The sequence below is a fragment of the Centruroides sculpturatus genome, unplaced genomic scaffold, assembly GCF_000671375.1.
Source record: "Centruroides sculpturatus isolate CEXI.00-Female unplaced genomic scaffold, Cexi_2.0 scaffold747, whole genome shotgun sequence".
In the NCBI taxonomy this organism is placed as follows: Eukaryota; Metazoa; Arthropoda; class Arachnida; order Scorpiones; family Buthidae; genus Centruroides; species Centruroides sculpturatus.
In genome coordinates this window covers 192,640-214,398 of record NW_019385048.1, presented here as the reverse complement: position 1 = coordinate 214,398, position 21,759 = coordinate 192,640, and the positions used below count along the sequence as shown (strand labels likewise).

The window sequence follows — 21,759 nt, the reverse complement described above, 5'->3', positions numbered from 1 at the left end:
AAGACTATGGCTTGGGAATCACAGATTTGCATAATGTTATCGCTGGTGATCGCTAATTGGTCGGCTGGGAATCACGCCACATCACATTTGCATAGTGCTACGGTTCAGTAAGCACTAATTGGCTCGATATGGACACTATAAAAAGGTTAAGTTGAATGTGTCGCAAGGTGTTCTCTCGAACCTGTTTAGCGTATTGTTCAACAATAAATGTGAATTCGTCTTTATGGAAATATAAGACATCCCCTGAAAATAAGACCTAGTGCATTTTTAGAGCAAAAATTAATATAAGACACTGTCTTATTTTCGGGGAAACACGGTAAATCATAAACGGCGTTCGATACCCACGTAGGAAGACAAGATATCAAGAAAAGTATCCAGTGACTAGAAATGTAACACTTAGCAAAAGCGAATCTCTCATCCGGAAAAATATCCTTTAAACTCGTGAATTACGTTATACCGAGGAAAAGGAAGAGCGTATTAATGATATTCGAAATGTGAAGACAAAAAATATTCAGATTTTCAGTCTCAATTTTAAGTATTCGAATTATGTATTAATATTTTAATATAATAACAAGTTGCTAATAATAATTGCTCTACAATATTTCGGAGCAACATTTCTACATTTCGAAAACTCTTCAGTCGAAATTCAAATTAAAATGGTAAGCGATAAGATTCGGTCCTGCAATTTAATGGAATCGCTGCTCTAGAACTACGCGGAAAATATAGGCTATCGTAAACCTCGAGACCTACCCCTCTATTTGAATTTAGTTCCTTGAAAATAAAACTTTGTATTATGTTAAAATAATATTATGTAATACAGCATAAATATCTTGATAATTTATTAAAATATTGACGAATATATTTGAATATTTTAGTACTTTATACATTGTATGTGGGATAATCATGGTAGTGTAATACTAAAGGCATTGAATGCAGTGAGTAGTTGTTTTTATTATGGTTATACTGTATATTCCGACAATAACGAAAAAGCATCATGTACAAATATTTTTCTTCTTTACAGCAGGGGAAAAAATTATCAACTTAAACTTAAATCTTATAATAAAATATTAAAGTTAATTATGCCGTTCGATAGCATTAATAATTTTTTCATTAAAACAGAAAAAGTGGAGATTCCAATGATCGAGAAGTGACTACATGTAGCAAACTAACGAACCAATTAGCACTAGTAAATCATCAGAAACTGAGGGCTCTATTAATGAAGATTTGACTACTTTTAATGTTAAGCAACAAACAAGCACTATCGAAACACCAGAAACAGAAACAATAAGTTCTCGTAAAAATGTCGCATTAAAGAATGTAAAAACTCGTTTATGTCAAGCGAGTGACCTAAAAATGGAATTCACGTGGTATGATGATAAATTAATTCCCAGACCTAAATGTATTTGGTTTTATCAAACGAAGCTATGGTTTCCAGTAAACTACTGTATTGCGACATTTCTCCACAAAACATGATCACTTCTCTAAAAAAACTCCTGAATATTTCAGAGATTTGATAAGATTACAAGAAAAACAAAGTAAAAGTTTTGTAAAAAAAAAAAAAAAAGTATACAATTGCCGATCGTGTTCAAGAGGCCAGTTATTTATTCGCCGAAACAGTCGCGAAAGAAATGAAGCCTCATACAATCGGCGAAACTTTGATTCGCCCGGCCTGTATAGCAATTGTGAGAACAATTTTTGGTGCCGAAGCAGAAGAAATAAAGACTATTCCTTTGTCAAACGACACTATGAATATTATTAGTGATCCATCAGTTGATATTGAAACATCAGTTATAAATAAAACAATCTAATCGAAATTATTTAGTTTGCAGTTGGATGAGTAAACTGATATCGGTGGTAAAGCACAATTACTTGTTTTCACTAGATTTATTGAAGATAAAATTGTGAAAGAATTTTTATGCCGCAAGGAATTCGAAAAAACTAAGACGGGACAAGAAAAATGTTTTTGATACGCTGAACACATATTTAATATAAATGGTCTATCTTGGAAATCTTGCGTGAGTATATGTACAGATGGTGCCTCTTCTACGGTTGGAACTATAACAGAGTTTGTTTCATACGCTAAAAAAGAAAATGAAAACATTGCAACAACTCACTGCTTCATTCATTGTGAATCATTGGTAGTAAAGACAATAGGCCTGGAACTAAAAATGTATTAGAAGAAATCATTAAAATGGTCAAGTACATCAAAGCTAGACCATTAAAATCGCGAATATTTGCAAAACTATGTGAAGAAATGCAATCTTACTACATTAACCTTCTTCTTCATACCGAAGTGAGTTTGCTTTCAAAAAGTCGAGTATTAAATCGTGTTTTTGAACTTAAAGGAAGAAATATTAATTTTTTTTCAAAATTAAGACATACCAGAATTTTGTGAATGATCACAAAATGATTTTTGGTATTCCAAATTAGCTTATTTAACAGACATATTTGATCATCCGAACAAGTTGAACTCCAACATGCAAGGAAGAAATGAAAATATTTTGACATTGCATATAAAATTAAAGCTTTTAAAGATAAAATAAAAATGTAGACGATAAAAATAAACACATATAATGTAAAAATATTTCTTAATGTTGCCGAAGGAAAATGTAATAATAAAGATTTGCAAAGGCTTATTTACAGTTATTTAACATCGTTAAACATCGTTAGAAGAAAAAAATTAACCATTATTTCCCTGACATATCGTTAATTTGTACGACTAAATTCGAAATCCGTTTGTAGAGTCAACGTCAGAAATAAGCGAGTTAAATCTTACAGAAGCCAAAGAATTCATTGATATACGCAACGATCGCACGTTCAGATCGAAGCATTCAGTTTGTTTGTTTGTCAAGTTATGGCAACGCAACACTTAGGCGCTCTGCCTAGGGGATGCCTTCCGGGAGGTCTTTTTAAGGAAAACTGGCCTCTACAGGCGTTACAGACGTGGAGAAAACCCGGAAAACTCTCAGTGTTCAGGGTACGAAGACCACTTGGCCACTGGTAAATACCCGAAGCATTCAGAAATGTGTGTGAATTCATTTTGGATAACGATTACGAAGGAATACCCCAATATAGGGTTCAAAGCACTTAATACTTTATTGAAGTTTTCCACATCGTATTTGTGCGAACTGGGATTTTTTGAATTTGTAAATATTAAAACAAAGAAGACAGAAAGACTAAAGGCCCTCGAAAATGAGATTAAAATATGTCTCTCAAAAACACGACCTAATATCAAAGAAATATGCAAAAATCATCAGGCGCATATTTTACATTAAGTTCACATTTTATCACCAGACACCTTTATAATAACTTTTGTTTTGTATGTTTTCGTGTTGTTTGAAAATAAACTAAATAACTTTTATTTTTTTCAAATGCGTCTTATCCTTCATATCTTAACTAACTGTTAAAAGCAAATAATAATAGGAATGTCAGAAATTTTGTTTAATGATTTCAGTGTGCCACCAAACAAAAATATTTTGAGAACCACTGATATAAACTACTGTATATTGAAAAGCAAACAAAGTCACTTAGTTCACACTCTTCTCATAGATCGAATTTAGCAAAAGAGATCTAAAATTATACTTCGTGAAGGCTCCTTTGAAAAAATTTCACTCACAAAGGACAATTTGAATGCTTTGCGGGTGACTTACGAAACCTCAAAAGAAAGGTTAAGACGTTTTGAAGTTTCTCTAGTGTCGTCGTCTGGTATGCTTTACTTGGATAGACGATGCTCTTTTACGTTTAAAGTGTTGTTGTTATTAATTTATTTTCAAATAGATACTGTCGTATTCCAGAATATGAATTCTTTAATATACGTAACTGCATCTATGACACACGTTTTATTTTATATCATATAACAAGAATTTGCAAAAAAAATACTAATAATAATAATAATTTCATAATAAAATAAATGAAATTCTTATTCTTTATAACTATTGTGAAATATCCGAGACACACATTACAAATAGATAAGAAGCAGTTACATACAATGCAGTAATTGTGAAATAAAAAATATTTTATACAGTTTTATATAATAAATATTAATATATCGTAACAACTTATTACAAACACAGTCATTAACGTTAGCTGTGACAATAATTGCAGTTCTTTCTAAATATTTTTGCTTCTCGTCTGTGGTTAATATATCTTGATCCAATGTTAATAAAAGGTTTTCTAAAAAGGTCCTCTTAGTATTGACAAGGCTTAAGGAGTTAATAAAAAAATATCACCAAAAATCACTTATCCGGCACCCCGTTGGGTCCCGATGATGCCGGATTAGTGTCGGATAACCTGTATTGTATTTTCTACTTTATATAAAGGTTTGTTTTTGAATTATTGAAAAGTAGTAATTTCCATTGTTGGAGGGGGAAGTTGTTATAGAAAATTTTACATGTAGGCCTATATCTATATATTCGCTATAAACCTAGGCCGTTCGACCAATTGTTACAAAACTCGGCAGATACGTTTACATACTTCTAACTTATAATCTAATAATCTTAATCTTTGCCGTTGTTATCTTTTTTCCGCTAACGCCGGGCTCATCTGTTAGTAATTAATAAAATAAGTGAAAGTTTCGTAAAAATGCTGACGCATCTATTAAACACTGCTAATTCATCAATAATTTTAAAATTCAAGTTATTTTGTATCTAAGTTTAAAATGTTTACAGATAAGACATTAATTATGATTTGAACATGGAAGAAAATATATAAATTACAATTAACAGATAAAATACCGCGTGTCGGATACCGGTGTTCAACTAATAAAAAAGTAAAGGAAGGATTAATGAAAATCAGAATGAGAAAAATTAAAAACAGAAGTTTTATTCTTCGACTCATGATGATGGAACAGTAAAAGCTGGTATAAATGGCAGGTTTACCTGAAAGGAAAGGATAGGATTGCGAAAATCCGTAGGAGAATAGGATATTTATTTCTATTTATTATAAGTAATAACTTTCTCACTTATTTATATCATTAGAATCGAATCTGAATTTATATATAATAAAATTTAAATGTTACTTCAATAAAAATTTTAAATATTTCGTTAATTAGTATCGTATCTTCAAAGAAATTCACAGACAGTTATTACAACTTTTGATAAAATATTTCCTAGTTTTTATTAGATTTTAGGAAAGAAAATTCCTTATTCCAAACTCTAGAATTATTATAACGTTATGGTCAGTACTGCATTTTGGTTCTTACGCTTATAGAATTTAATTCGGATATTATTAAATTATGCAATTTTTATTAAAAAAGCCAATCAAAACTCGTGTAAGAAAAAACTGAATACGCTATACTGCATTTTCGAATTTTTCAACTTATCTAATCGCGTAAATCGTTCGTTGAGTAAGCTGTTGTTTATCGTTCGTAGAAGTATTAGCACATCCCTAATAAATAAATAACTATATATATATAAACAGCTTTAAATATTAACAGAGTTTTAAAAATTAAATTCCGAGTTCAAATATAATTAGAAAATTCACAAAACTTTCCGTAAAGCGTAAGTTAGTGGCAACGAAGCGAATATCAAGGAGTGAAGTATTTTTTAAAAGTTCGTCGCATTCATTACTTCTACACATTATTATTGCTGTTGTAATACTATTTATTTTTAATTATCTGTCTTAAGAACCTCTAATTTAAATTTGAAATTTGTTACCACACGTAGTTAAGTAACGAGGAACACGTGTAAAAGTGAAAACGATGGAGACGTCTGTTCGACTTCTACGCATGTTATTCGTTACCTTTATTAACTAATGTAAAATTGTATAAGAGTGCATGTATAATAATTTCTCAACTCTCAATCGTTGGAGAAAGCAAGTTAGATCAGAAATGAGTAGCAATGAAGTAATAAAAAAAACACAAGCATTTATGTGGTGGAAAACTTTAACAAAATGCGTATAATCGTGCAAAACCATACAAGATTTACACGCAGATTTGCCATCCATAAAAATATGAAAAACTTCAAAGTGGCTTGAATGCTATTTACATTGTTTTTACTTGAATCCATTCAAATATACACAAGTGTTTGTGTGTATGTATTGTAACTGAAAAAGAAAACTAATTGTATTATTATCATTGTTTAAAACACAGAAATGTTTAATGTACTTTAAAACAGTATAGTTTAATTCTTTGTTCCAGGGGTATATTGGAAACTCTTTGTACGATTCGAAATTCGAGAGACACCTTGTCTACACTGTCTCCTCTTATAGATCCCTGGAGACTAGGGTAAAAGACTATAAACACGACGTCTCCGAAGGAAATTACGTTATTGTTCTGGCCAAATTAGACTCTGAGCCCCCGTCGTTGGAAGAAGCTAGACTAATTCATAATATTTTTGCTGGAAATAAGCTAAGAACGTCGAAGTTACGGAAACTTACAAGTCCACTCTCAAAGGACATTGCCTAATAAAGTAAGCATTTCTCTACCACAATCGTGACAATTTATATTTATATTATCACAGCCAACTACAACAGACCCACCAACGGAATTTTAATGGAAGCGCTCAGGGCCGCCTGTGCCTTCATTTTAGATCACATAGTTAATTTAACGGTTATTTTATCGGTATTTAATGTAAATGTAAGTTTATCTGTTTTTTGATCGTTGTTATTATTTCAAGCTTCACTTAAAAATATATATATATATATTGATTTTATTTCTTAAACTTAATATGTTTTGAATTTATACGCGAAAGCCTAACCACGTGGATTTAGGTCTAACGTCGTTTCGTTTAATTTAAAATAAGAAGAAAGCATTGGGTGTCTAAATGCAAAATAAATTATGAATTTACATCAACAGGTTAAGGGTTTTTTAATTTCCTAAAGATCTCACATTACATCAGCGTTGAGTACGAAATATTCTAAGAGATAAATGGACTCCAACTGATCATAGAATGGTTTGTGAACGGCAATTTTTATCTGATATCGTGAGGAATGATGCGTGTAAGAACTGTGGGAAATATAGTGAAATTTTAAAGGAAGATTCCAAAATTAAGAGGACAACCGTATTTCCCAAACTGCCAGAATTATTTATTTTAACAAAATTTCGACAAAACAGAGAAAATCTGCAGGTCAGAGCAGAGACGAGCAGCGATTGAAACTTGAGCAGCAGTATGCTGATTTCGTGGATAACAAATACATTATCCACAGTTTCTTTGAGCTTTATTCAAAGATGAATGAGCGGCTAATGAATGTGATTTGTAACTGGCATGTTACAGAAGAGAATCAAATGCTCATTTTCTACCAAATTAGATTAATAGAAGAGAGACCACCCATTTCTGTAACTATATCCATTAATATTGATCTTCATGTAACTATATTTGCTGCTGAACAATGTGTAAAAAGAAAAGAATTAACATGGATTTTGGATAAATCTGTGAAAATATGGTTAGATGGTCGCAACGTGAGAACTTATTTAACCGTTAAGCCCTGGTCACACTATGCGATTTCCAGCCGCGCAGGCGACTGCAACCGCGACGGCTGTTCCCGTTAAGCCCTGGTCACACTATGCGATTTCTAGCCGCGCAGGCGACTGCAACCGCGACGGCTGTTCCCGTTAACTAGTAATCCCCCCTCGAAAACCGGCGCGACTGCAATCGCAACTAGAAATAAAAAGTTTGTTCTACTCGCGACGATTGCAAACGCGCATCCAATCAACAAACGCCTTTATGCCACGTCATACAGTGACAACATTGAAATCATCATGGCGGATAGTCAGAGGATTAATACTTTTACAGAATCGAGATTGATCGAGCTTATTCAGGCTCACGAATACCTGTGGGATTTTAATTCTTCTTTTTATCGAAGATTTTATCTTTTCATGTATTTTCGCCAGCTCTATTAAAATAATCGCCTTTTTTCTTTTATTCATTCCAGAAAAGAAACTGCTTGCTATTTTAATAATAAAAGTGGCTAAAATTCCGTAAATACTCTGAAGTAGAACGTAAAATATCGGCAAACTCACGAAAGTAGTCAAAAACAAGCTACTGTAATTTTATTGGTTTATTATAGGGCCACGTGTTTCCGAGTTGCAACGTCAACGAACAATGTGTGACCACGAGAAGACGCGCGCGACTCGCGCTTGTTGCAGTTGCAGTCGCCTGCGCGGCTAAAAATCGCATAGTGTGACCAGGGCTTTATACGCGATGGGTTGCGGCCACTCTCACTCGTACCCTAAGTATAATGTTGGTACCTAGTCCGGCGATGACTCGTCGTACAACGAGGAAGGATTCCTTTGGGGTAAAAATCATTTTCAATAATACAGTCGATCCCCCTATAAGACGGTAGATACGCTCCGTTCTTTATGAATCAATTCTGTAGGAATCAGCCAATAACAGCCTGACACGTGTGAAGCTTACGGACTACGGCTGTTTGAAAGGTTTTCTTCCATAAAATTAATCGATTCTAGACTAANTACATACAATCTGAAAGAAAACTCATTAATAACTTTTTTATGTAGATATGAATCATACGAACAAATTATATACACACCTTGGAAAGTCAGGGATTTTCATTGGTGTTCAGAAAAAATCATGGAATGTCAGAGAATTTGCTTCCTTGGCTGTCTTGTTGATTTTTTGCTGACAATAATATGCTTGACTAAATGTAGCCGTCTGCAGGCAGCAAGAAATAATGTTGTGCAATGAAACTTATGAAAAGCGGTGCAGAATATTTTCAGGACCCCAAAATTTCTCTTTCCAAGCATAAACAAAATTTTCCCAGAAATTTAAAGTACACAAAATGATGAACAAAAAAATGATAAATAATATCATTTAAATTATTTACCATTTTGTGCACTTTGTACATTTTTGGAAAAATTTTGTGTAAGCTCGAGAGATATTTTGGATCCTGAAAATATTCTGCACCCCTTTCCATAAGTTATATTGCACCACATTACTTCTTGCTGCCTGCAGACGGCTACACTTAGTCAAGCATATTGTCAGCAAAAATTAATAAGGCAGCCAAGGAAACAAATTCCTTGACTTTTTGACAATTTTTAACAAATTCTCTGACATTCCATGACTTTTTCTGAACGCTAATGAAAATCCCTAATTTTCCAGGTTCAAGGGAACCCTTTCCAGTTTTACTTAATTAAACGCGCTTGCAAAGAATGCGACCTTGTATCACGCTCAGATGCTCGGCAAGATGACATTTCAGTTTGATGACGTACAGTATATTTGGGAATTATGAAGTTCATCATCAAACAGCTAAATCTTAATGGTCCAGCTAATCTTTTAAATGTGAGGAAATATTTTTAAAAAATAGCAACCAGAAGTCATTATTAAATATAATACTACAAAAATTTGTTGGAAATAATGCTGTGTATCCGAGTGGTGTAAGGAATGTTGATATATTTTGTAAGGCTATTCCTATTCTATGCAATATTTTCATTGATAACTACAGGGTTTCTCAAAAGTCTCCATGGTGACACAAATCAAGCCGACCAATAAAACCATCGAATACTGGTAGTTGGTCATTGGTTCGTGCCTGACCAACGGGCTGGCCACCATGCAGTGTTCTAGGTTTTCTTCATGCGTCTAACACCTGAACAGAATCCAGTTTCCAGATAAAAAGTCCTGCTAGAAGTTACCCCATTGGCAGATCAACCACGTGTTCCGTTGCCTTACTCCGTCAATCCACTGACGCAAATCTTAATGCTATAATTTTAATGTTTTGTGAATAAAGTTACATTTCACCTTTGTAGGTATGGAAACTTTTGGGACACCCTGTATGTGAAAATTTGCAATAAGACTATGATAACCAAGAGTTTCAATAAGCGGAAATTGGATAAACTGCATTAAAATAAGTCATTTCGATTTTATGTTGAGAATTTATATTTTGTGAAGTAAGTTACGATGAGAAATTTTTCCCATATTTTATTTTATGTGTATGTAAGTTATATATATGTTTAATTGTAATAATTAAAATTTATGGTGTAACTAATCCCCTGTTTTGGGCCTAGTGATCTAAGTAGAAATAAATATTTAGAATAATAAAATAATAATACTAAATATTTTTTGTTTTAGCTCTTAACGTATTATACTATTAATATTACAAATCATTGCTTTTTGTAAAAGAAATTAGTGAATGTCTGAATTCCAATGAAGTTATTTATTTACGGCTTATTACGGATAACAGGAATAATTAATGATAAAGAATCAGTTCATTTTAATTATATTTTTGTTAAAATTAATTGAAATAAACTAAATTATGTGTAAAAAAATAGCTGGAAAGTTTAACGATAATTGTAAATACTGTTTACTTAATTAGGAATCATAGTATCAAAAAACTTACTAATACACCTTATCTTGGTGTATTATTAAGTTTTTTGATATTATAGTATGCAGTCTCGAACGATTTGTAGTAATCATAATAGGTCACCAATGTCGGCCATATTGCAAAATGGCGGCGTTAACGATTAGGCCTGTTGTTGTAGTTGGCTGTGGTGTTATATTCCTATCACTCTCGAGTCTTTAACACTTAATCCAGTTTTGTTCGAGGTGTATCTTCTTTCATGTTTATGTTCAGTTTATAATATCTTGTGAACTATGACACTCAATCCGTGTTTGCTCAGTTCCCATCTAGTTTTATTCATGCTTAACTTGTAATATTTGGACCTATATATGTATCTTCGTATTTTAATCATTTATAATTTATAGTTTAAAAACCGCCTTTGGTTAGGTATAGAATACTTTAAAATTTAAAAATGGTGTTCGGTATTTGAAAGTTTTGTAACTTATTCGATTTATAAAACGGCCCATATGGCCGAAAACGTTTGCGTTTACATTAAAATTTCTGTGATGGAGTAAGCTATGTACGACTGATATCAGCGGAGTATTATAGTTTCATAGGGTCCAGGCAAATTTGAATTAGGGGATCACATGTACTGTACAATGTTGACTATAGGCATTTTCTTAGAGGGTATTTTTTGAGGGATATATTTTCTTAATAAGGATTAATTTGTGGGACCCTGTTCGTGGGACTGCAGGCAATTTCCCATTTGCCCACAGGATAATGCGCCACTTATTGTGTTTTTACGTTTGATCAACAGTTCCGACAGATAAACTCTTTGTATTCATTTCCTCAAGAAAAGTATTTGTCTGTTTTATTAGCTTTGTAAAATAACTATCTATGATTATCCCACATACAATGTATAAAGTATTAAAATATTTAAATATACAGTATTCGTCAATATTTTAATAAATTATCAAGACATTTATGCTGTATTACAAAATATTATTTTAAATATTTGTAATATCAAGATCATTACGCAATATTTGAAGTGAATAAATCATTGTCATTACATCACTATCATAATTCCATTATATATAAACATTTATCATTTATGTGTAAATGATGTTTATATATAATGAAATCATAAAAAATATAGTATATAGGCCTAAATGTTATTATATGAAGCTTTATATAAATTCTGTGAATAAAACAAGTAGAGGGGAGTGTTTAAAAGTGGTAAAATGAAATAATAAAGTGCTGTTTCATAACAGGGAATAAACTTAATTAAATGAAATTGTAATAAATAGAGGCTACTACCACAGATAAATGAGTGTAAAATGTGTTTATGTTACATAATTTCGGTGTAAATTGATTTTCAAGGAACAGAAATGTCTTCAAGTGTATACTTCATATTTGAAGTACTGTATTATTCAAATACGAAATATAAACTTTCATTGAAAAAAATTTCTTTATAAAGTACTTACCATTGAAATCGTTCTTCGTAGCGAAGATTATTTTCCCAAACAGTAATTCGTATTTAACAACTTCGAATTAAAAAGAATTAGCTTATATAAAATCCAACATGGCGGCGTTTTCTAGTCGTTATGGAAAAACGCGATATTTTTAAATTGATATTTCGAATAATTTTTAATTATTATAGCGTTAATTACGGAAAATTTAAACAAAACAGTATAAAAACTGTTTTGAGCGGTCCAACTTTTCCGGAGACGCCAACGACATAACTACTAGAACCCGAACCGGGCCGCCATCTTTGAAGTGAATTGAACGCTCGAAACTTTTTCCGCCAGAGGACGTGTCCACTGTCTTTGATGTTGCCAGGTAATTTTTTATGAAATAAGCAATTTTTTCGGGAAATGTCGAAATGGAGCGAAATTTCAAAACGTGGACCAAAAAAATATAGCTAAAAAGCGCCAAAAGTAAATAGATATAAACCTTATTGGAGGAGAGCGATTTGATTGTAGCCAACCAGCTCAATCAAAATTAAAATATCTCGGTCATGCGTACGTACTGTACCCATTTGACAATACTTATATACGTGAGCTTCTACATTGTACCCTAAAAAGTGACGATTGACATGTGTCCCCGGATTTGCCTAAATAAATCTGGTCATTCTAATTTAGGAAATCCAAGACATAAGGCAAAGAAGTGTAAAACAATACCAGAAAGGTGTAAGATTTCGTGAAATAAAATCAACTTTACGATGGACTCAGAGAAGAATTTTTTAAACGAGGAAAGAGAAAGATCAGCCAGTATGAACTACTCTAGATAAACTGCACAGACAACCAAGGGTAAAAACACTATTTTTTTAAATTTTATTATTTAAAAATTTTTTTAAGTGTCTCGAAAAGTCTCATGCTCGAGATCTCAGATAATTACATTCCTCTGGAATTTATCGGTATTACATAATCGAATTTGTATTTGTTAATACCATAGACATATGGCGAGGGGTGATTCGTTAGAACAAAACAGAATTTCCTAACACAAAAAGACAGTTAAGCAACACAACAAAATATACACGCATACTTCGCTAGATCCAAATCTCGTTTAGGCTAATTCTTAAAACTGAAAAAAAAAAACATTATAAACAACAAAATATCGATTATCACTCGACTCGAACAATCAATAATTAGTTTATCCTTGTATTTCCAAGAAAAACAAGTGAAAAAATTAAATATATATCCGGTGACATAACACTACCTTTTCCTTCGAGAATTCGAATCTCCTTACATCACGCGGGAGTCTATGTTATTATTTTCGCACATGCCACGCGCTTCTTTTCTCCACCGCGTTAACCCGAAAGAGTTCAATAGGACACGAGCCTACACTCCGAAAGAAAACATAAACAATCGACTAAATGGGGAAATGGGTTAGAAACAAAAAGGATTTTGTGTTAGCGCATTGTAAAGATCAAACTCTCGCCCATTATGGGGGGGTTAGTTCGATCTTACTAAACTTCGCTTCTCGGGAATTTATCTAATCGTCGACAAACCGTCTAAGTCACGTGACTCGAAGAACTGTCGCTGCAGATATCCACCCTCGTGTTTTTCTGTTCGCAGTCTCGTACTAAAGAACGTGCAAGTAAGTTACACGCTCCACTTTTTCCCTCTTTATTCTTTAGTAAATTCTTCCTGTATTCATAAGCAAAATACACTCGAATTTTTATTGTACTGTAATCGTGTAAATTAATAACTTTCTATTACTTTTTTTAAAAAAATTTGAAGTGTCTCGTACATTATAATAATTGCACGCGCGGAAGTTAAATGTAATGTAAGCTGTATAATTACAGCTTTGTCAACAGAAACTGTATTTCTACAATTTCTGTTATATTGGAGCCATAGGCATCACAAAGTTAGAACTAGGTGAATAGTATTAAAACTATAGGAACCGCAGGTGGATAAAATTAGAATTACAGCAAGAATCACATTAAGAACGAGAAACTAAGACCCAGATTTCTCATTGGATGTTGATCTTTTCACGGGGTGAACGTGTTCTTGTGTATTACAATATTACAACTACTTCGGCTACTCGTTTATTAATTAAACACCTGTACGATCATATTTTGTGGTTATTTACAGCACGGTAGCAGCTACTAGGCCCGTGTACTCGCGTATACTCAGGTATTGCACAGGTGTTGTACAAACCTTTATACTGCGCGCTCACTGGCTGTCTAAAATAGAATTCGAACTCGATAGCAACAACATAATTAAATAATTTCATTTAAAAAATATCCTGTCGAGTAATTTTTAATTAATTTATTAGCTAAAAATAAATAACAAAGATGTCTAATTATGTAATAATTTAATGCGTGTCAAATACGTTCGGAAATGCGGAAAATTAACGCGCGCGGAGCGTGCGAAAGGCAGTATTTTAGGTGTTAATTGCAATTAAAAGCTTGACATTTTTGAATTTTGCAAACTTTTAATCGCGTGAAATTATTTTCAAAGCATAAATTATGCTTGAAAATGAACAAAATACGAGAATTATAAGCAAGAAAGTTGATAAATGCCGATATCAGACGAATGCCCTGACCTGTTGCAAACAGGATTTAGGTCTCGAAATCATCGAAATTTTAAGTAAATACAGCAATTTTACTTCACAAAAATAAAAAAAAAAGAGATAAACGACCCCGCTGCCAACTATTTTTGACTTTCTAAGTGATATTTTTTTCACCTTAACCTGACAGTGACCCCATTTGAACTTCGTCACGTCTCACCAAATCCGTTTTCGCCTAGTAATACACATTTTACAAAGCCTATTTTAATGATTTTAAAGTTGGAAAATGCTTAAATTTCGATGGAAATAATTACATCCGTCACAAAGTTCGATTATTTTTTGGAAAAATTCCAAATTTTCGATTCATTCAGACGGAAATGATTGTCTTTCGTGACGTTGGGAATTTCATAATTTGAGAAAATACAATTTAAGTGACGTTTGTAGAATTTATTTCCGAAAAGTCTAAACGTTGCACGTGAATAAAATTGGAAAATTTCACCGAATTTCTTCGTGTTAAGCGCGTAACTTTAGGAAAAAACGCGTCACTAATTAAGCATCGACATCAACAAAACTGACTTCGGGGGCAATTATCAAACTAAACAAGATAATGTGACGATAGATTTTTGTAGACGATCGATTTGTTTACTCGAGTTACAGCCTGGAAATTGCGTAAAGTTTATATTTTTTCTGGTTAAATTATCTCCTTTCCTTGAATAAAAACGTCCAGTTTTTCCCGAAAACACGAAAATTACCGTTAAGGTGGCAAATTTAAAGACACTTTTTGGCACAAACAATCCGTTCCGACCCGTATGTTACCGGCAATTCGAATGATTAAACTGTTCATAAGACGATCGCTGCAAAATGGGTAACGTTGGAAGGATGAGTAACTGGGGCCAAGGTATTAAGATTTACAATCTCTAAAAATACATGACCTTGTTACGCGCCTCTTTCGCTGTATGAATGGAAGAAGAAAATTTTCGATCATTCGCAGTTTCGGAAGTGAGGAATATCCAACGAATGCGCAGTTTAAACGGTTATACAACTTTCATTGTTCTTTCTCGGCTCGCGTGTGAAGAGGGGAGCTCGCGCACCAACTTTCCGGTAAGTTAATCCTCTACTCGCTTGTTTTAATCCAATTTTGGGACCCCTAACGAGCTTGTAACACTAAATGACAGCGTATTAAGGCATGAAATCGTTACTTCCCCCCTTTCTGGGGTCAGCAACGCGTCATCTTTCGGGATCCCTGCCAAGGTATCTGGAGAAGAATCGTTACGGTTACGGGATGGGTGATGAATGAGGAGCGAGACGTTTCTATTTTTGCCCTATTATGCAAATAATTTGACGTCAGCCAAGTAACACAAGATCATTTAACGAGTGACTATCAAAAGATCGAAATTTTAACGAGGAAAGAATAGAACTTGGTACGAATTCTTGCCCAAAACGCAACTTTAAGTGACATTTTGCACTCGTTAGCGGGGAAAACGTAAACAGGGCAACGTTTGCAACCTTCTACAAAATATCTTTGACTTAAATGACCCGTAAGTCACGTGTTATCTTATCACGTAATTGCCGTATATAACACGTGACATTCGGGATATACTTCGATCGAAAGACGTGCAAAGAGTGGAAATTATTTTTAATGAGTTGGCCAGAAACAATAAGATAATAGGCAATTTGTTACGAAGGTGTCGGCTTAACGACGTCACCATTCAATATATAGTTACGTAGTAATCGTATCCTATCACTTTCTAAGGAACTTTGGTCTCGCTATCACTTCCTATAAACATCTGGCATTTCTGATGTATTAAAAACACAGTTTTATTTTTTTATTTCTAGAAGACCTTGTAGACTACAATGAACAAGAAAAACAAAAATAGACCCGCGGATCTAATTGATCTGGTGGGTGGATACGGACCATGGCAGAGGGATATTTTCATTATGTTCTTCTTCGGCAGCTTTCCTAGCTCGTGGCAAGGTTTGGGTGTTAGTTTCTTCGCAGCCGACATGGACCACTGGTGTGCCAGACCCCCCAATTCCAACCTGACCGTGGAGGAATGGAAGAATTACAGTATTCCCAAAGAAGTAGTTAATGGCGTTTATAAACACAGTAAGTGTAAAATGTATAACCAGTTCAGGAATGAAACTGTGGAGTGCCAAAAGTGGGAGTATGACACTTCGGTTTTCACCTCTACCATCGTTAGCCAGGTAAGTTTACTTTGAAAGTTCTTCTGTCATGTCACATAAGTAACCTGTAAACTTCCGTTGGAACTCCAAACTCTTTAGTATCTTAAATCCCCCTGCAAACTTGAACTCCAAACTGCAAGTCGCTTGGTATCCAAAAGGAGTGTCCCCTCCATTTAGCCTTCTCCCTCTATTCAAACACAACCCTAGTGTCTTTTTCAGAAATCCTCTTCCCACACTCGAAGGTCCATCGAGGTACTACAATAAGCTTAGTTTGCAACGATTAATTGAGTTGCGATATCTTTCACGAAATCGTCATCGATATTGTGGTTTTATTTTCCTGAAAATTCAATTGTTTTATTGAGTTTTGAGTCGACAAACGAATTTACACGAGCCTTAATCCGGCTTCGAAGACTGAATTTAAAGTTTATGGCGGCAATTTTGTTAGGCTATGAATTTCCACAACAATCCAAGTTCAGGATGATAATGACGATGATCCCGAACCTGAAGAATGTGTGGGATTTACATTGCAATTTAGCAGTATCATAACCATAAATGTTATACAATTTAGTGTTTTCTACAGGTAAATCCACCGTTTCCTTCCATTAGAAACATTAAATTCCAATACTTTAGTACAGTAGAAATTATTATCTTGTATCTTTCACGCTGGTTGTTTATATTTCTTTATCAAATCAATAAATAAAGATTTCACAACTTGATTTGCGTAATAAATATTAATCTTGTTACAAGTATTGAGGTGTATTCGACTAGGCACGTGTCAATGCCACTCTAATAATGCGTATCGACATCCTTCAAATGATTTAATTCGTAGTTTAAATACCTTCTACAATTTTTTTTTTTTTTTTTTTTTTTTTTGTATATGTCACAACTACCTTTGTAAGGAATTCGGGTTCTAAATCGGCACTCTCGAGATTTTCGGTAACAGAGTCCTATAAAATAAAGTGCCCGTGGAACTCGAACTCAAATTCCTCGAGCACTTTACGCGACCAACCATATGGTCCTAATAACCAATTGTTGATATTGGTGACTCCAGCACAAGTTTTGGGCCATGTTTTATTGTATTGGGTTGCAATCTTCAGACTGCAGACCTATACATTCCCACTGTCGTCCATCAGTTCGTCCTTCGTTAATCTCGAGAACGGCGTTACATAGATGAAAATTGAGGCCAGATAGGTGGCCGGGATTAACTATATACGAACTTCCAGTTCTGACCGGAAATCGTGTGTCTTTTTAAATTAAAAGATTATTAAAAATTGCAGTTTGGCATTTTGGCAATGTCCCAATAATATTCATTCGATTATTTACATTTTAATTTCGAATTGATCATCGTATTTTTTATTTCTAGTGGGATCTGGTGTGCGACAGAGAATGGTACGCATCCTTCAGTCAAGCTATCTACATGGCGGGATTCATGCTTGCCGTTCTTATTTTCGGTCAACTGTCCGACAGGTAACGCTATGTAGTGTTTATTTACCGTACTTATTTACATTTATACACGTTTATTTATCATATTTATGGAACCGAATCACCTTTAGGTTCGGCAGAAGACCAATTATACTGTTGAGCATCGGCATCACTTTCGTAGCGGGATTAATTGGTGCATTTTCTGTCAATTTCGTCATGTATGCCGCCAGCAGATTCTTAGTAGCTATGGGAGCTTCGGGTCTCTTCACGGCAGCCTTTGTAGTGCGTGAGTATACTCCCGTGTTCTTCCCCCTTAATGCCCATTCGAATTCCTTACCCCTGTTCTGTTCCAGTGGTGGAGATAGTGGGGCCCGAATATAGATCCTTTTTCGGGATCGCTATCGAATTTGGTTGGGCCACCGGATATATTTTGCTGCCCTGTTTGGCTTGGCTGATCAACGATTGGCATTATTTGCAACTGGCTTTGAGCATACCAGTCATCTTGCTCGTAACATTTTGGTGGTAAGTAGCGAACTCTACGATTCCATTATGCAAATTAAATGCTTCATGAAGTTCTCGTTGTAGGTGGGTGCCGGAATCGCCTCGATGGCTTCTGTCGCAAGGAAGGTTAGAAGAATGCGAAGCCATTTTGAAAAAGGCAGCATCCAAGAACGGCAAAGATACTACCAACCTGGGAGCGGATATCAAAACTTTCTACAAAGCAGCGGAGAAAGTGAGTAGGTATATAGAATTATGTACAGAATGTTCATGTCCATGTAAAATCTGAAATGACCAAACAGGAGCAAGAAATGCACACGGTGAAACGCTACACAATCCTCGATCTACTGAAGTATTCCAACATGAGGAAGAAGACGTTGAACATTTACTTCAATTGGTAAGCTCATCGCTTCCTTACATGGTGCACTTTCTCGTGTTTTACATTAATTCTTTCACTTCGACAGGTGTGTAAACGCATTCGTTTACTACGCTCTATCTTTAAATACGGGCGAATTGGGTGGAAGTATATTTATCAACTTCTTTATAGCGGGAGCGGTAGAATTTCCCGCTTACGTAGTATCCATCATCGTTATCAAGCATATCGGTAGGAAGATTCCTCTAATGGCAGCCATGATTATAGGAGGTTTGGCTTGCCTCCTCATAATTCCCATACCAAATTGTAAGAAATTACTTTATTTAAACTGTTATGAGTAATCGAACCTCTCATTCACATTATTTTTTCCGTTTTAAAGATCTTCTATGGGTGAAAATAACACTAGCCATGGTAGGTAAGTTCTGTCTAACAGCTTCTTTTGGTATAATCTATGTGTTCTCTGCCGAACTCTTTCCCACGGTGGTTAGAAACGTGGGTGTGGGTTCCAGTTCCACCTTCGCCAGAGTTGGCTCGATTGTGGCACCCTTTGGCAAGGATCTGGTAAGTTGGCTTATTTAGCTAATGCTCTGCAAGGATCTCGACATTTGTAAAAGAAAGCGTATTTCAGGGTCGTGCAACTTACGTGAACCTCCCTTTAATCATCTATGGAGTCATTTCTATGGTAGCCGGAGCATTGGTCGTTCTATTACCAGAAACAAATAACAAACCGGTGCCAGATACAATAGAAGAGGCCGAACAGATTTCTAGGTTTGTGAAACTTTATTTTCGATTCATTAAATTTACATTATGAAGTGAAAAATGTTTATTATTTTGTAGGAAACTTCCGTGCCCCACTAAAACGGAGCTAGCAACCATCAATAAATGAATGTTTCGGCGGGGAAATGGTGCAAGTCCATCATTTTGGTATAAAAAAACGTTTGTAGACGAACGGAAAAGTTTTGCTGAGTCGTGCCAGGATTCTTTATTACTAAACACAAGCTTTAAATGTCCATTTTATACCAGAAAATTTCACCTTCTAAATCATTTTTAGCTCTTTATGCAACTTTCTCAGGAAAAATGAAAACTTTATCCAATTACGTGACAATTTGTACTACTCATAATTATGGTAAAATTTGGATGGTAACCAATCAGGTTTAATTATCGCTATCCATTATTATTATTATTATTATCCAATGACAATTTTCCCAAAATATGGAAGCTTAAGACCGTCACTACCTTATCATCATCTCGTAATCACATATTTTATCTTATATATGCGTATATATAATCAATACTTTTATATTTTACGTGAAAATTTCAAATGTTTTAAGTGTGACGAAAGAATCTAAACTCTGAAGAGTAAGAATCGATTCTTTAATGATTGATGCTCGTTTTGCTAAGGAATTTTTCAACACGTTCCTATAACGAAATCTATATTTTATTATAAAATTTTGTTACGTGTGACTAATCTGCCAAATGTCGAAACAATACAAACCCAATGTCAACGGTTCGAGGGATACGCTAGGCAATTACGTAATGGAAAATCGAGTCGATACCGTAAATGAGAAGCGTTGGGTGATGTGTAAATATATCCTTTGGCATAATAAATTGTTCTTAAATATATTTTTTTTAAATGTTGTGTTTTATGTGCGCGTATAAGCCTTAGATAATGGAAACAATAACTACTACTATGTCGAGATAATATAGATTGTAAGTTAATGAAAGTGTGACGTTGTTTTTCTTTGTTCTATACGCGTAATTTGCATAGTTATAGATCAATGGGTTGACATTTTAGGAGAGATGCGTAACATACTACTTGATAGAATAACGCCGGATGGCACTAAAGTTTCAAATTTAAAATATTAAAAATTAGCTTTTTTAACAGGCTGTCTTCAATATTTCATCCGAACATGCTTTTATTATTATTTTTACAATGGGGAGATAGAGGGGGTAAGACTTAATGAAGATCTTATTCGTTATTAACATTTATACCCGTTTATAAAACTCGCCCCTACCGTCAAAATTAAGCTTTTTGCCATTTTATAATGATTAAAAATATAACAAAATTCGATAACAGATGGTGCCACACGCGCACGATTCTTTAGTTACATGCTATAAAAAATTAACACAATTAATGGAAAAGTCATTCTGCCATCTTGTGAAAGAAAATAAAATAAAATTCACATATTGTCTGGTATCACTAGGGAATGTGTCATTGGTTTAACTGAAGCGACATCACGCGTCAGGTTGCTCTGGAATCGATTCTTTCCGTAAACAGACTATAGTTTCAGGCAATTAAATTAGTCGTTTTAGGGTATTCTGTATTATACAGGAGCCGCATCAATGGTTTCTATTAATACATAACAATTGTGACACAATAAAAACAAGTGCTTAAAGAATGTATTTGTAATATTTAATACATACAAAATTTTAATTTTATGAGAGAAACATGATCTAACTTGGTGATCTAATTGTTTTTCCCCCCTTAATTATAAATTATTCTGAAGCGGAGACATTACAATTATAATTTCAAAATACTCATTAATTTATGGGGCATTCGTTTTTCAAAATTTATTAATTCAAACTTTTTAAAACTAATCTTGAAACCTATACATATTTGTATAAAAGAATCTGTTGCGTGTAAAGAAAAAACAAACCTATGATATACACAGACATTACTATGCATTCAGTTATACTGTGTGTGTATATATATATGTGTCAGTCTTATTTGTGAGATATTCAATAGAAAAAATGTTCTCTCTCCATTGCCACATTTTGACTTGTTCATTCCAGAAATTTGACCCAAATGGCCAAATTCCTTTGTATAATTTGTAGATGTTTGAAAGCATTAAGAACATGTTATTTACATTCCTCCTGTCTCCAAAATAAATAAATTTATCAACACAGTTGGAGAAACTTATGGTGCTACTGTAATTTTCTGCTTAGCCTCTACCTTTAATCACATTTCTCTAAATTTGGCTACTTACTTTAATTCTTTACATATAGAGTTAGGATTGATTAACGGAATAAGGCAACGACAC

At 33.9% G+C, this 21,759-nt stretch overlaps 1 protein-coding gene across 1 annotated transcript in view; it reads left to right on the top strand.

Annotated features, from left to right (window-relative positions):
* The window catches only part of LOC111633891, a 30,903-nt gene extending 9,577 nt beyond the window's left edge, over positions 1 to 21,326 (top strand). Inside the window, exons 12-23 of the mRNA XM_023378533.1 lie at positions 6,459 to 6,574; positions 7,052 to 7,396; positions 16,090 to 16,446; positions 17,789 to 17,892; positions 17,979 to 18,133; positions 18,201 to 18,369; positions 18,433 to 18,580; positions 18,648 to 18,742; positions 18,810 to 19,024; positions 19,098 to 19,279; positions 19,347 to 19,486; positions 19,556 to 21,326. Coding sequence (XP_023234301.1) covers positions 6,459 to 6,574; positions 7,052 to 7,396; positions 16,090 to 16,446; positions 17,789 to 17,892; positions 17,979 to 18,133; positions 18,201 to 18,369; positions 18,433 to 18,580; positions 18,648 to 18,742; positions 18,810 to 19,024; positions 19,098 to 19,279; positions 19,347 to 19,486; positions 19,556 to 19,604 — 2,075 coding nt within the window. The 3' untranslated portion in view covers positions 19,605 to 21,326. The remainder of the gene's footprint in view (positions 1 to 6,458; positions 6,575 to 7,051; positions 7,397 to 16,089; positions 16,447 to 17,788; positions 17,893 to 17,978; positions 18,134 to 18,200; positions 18,370 to 18,432; positions 18,581 to 18,647; positions 18,743 to 18,809; positions 19,025 to 19,097; positions 19,280 to 19,346; positions 19,487 to 19,555) is intronic.
* The last annotated feature ends 433 nt before the right edge of the window (positions 21,327 to 21,759 follow it).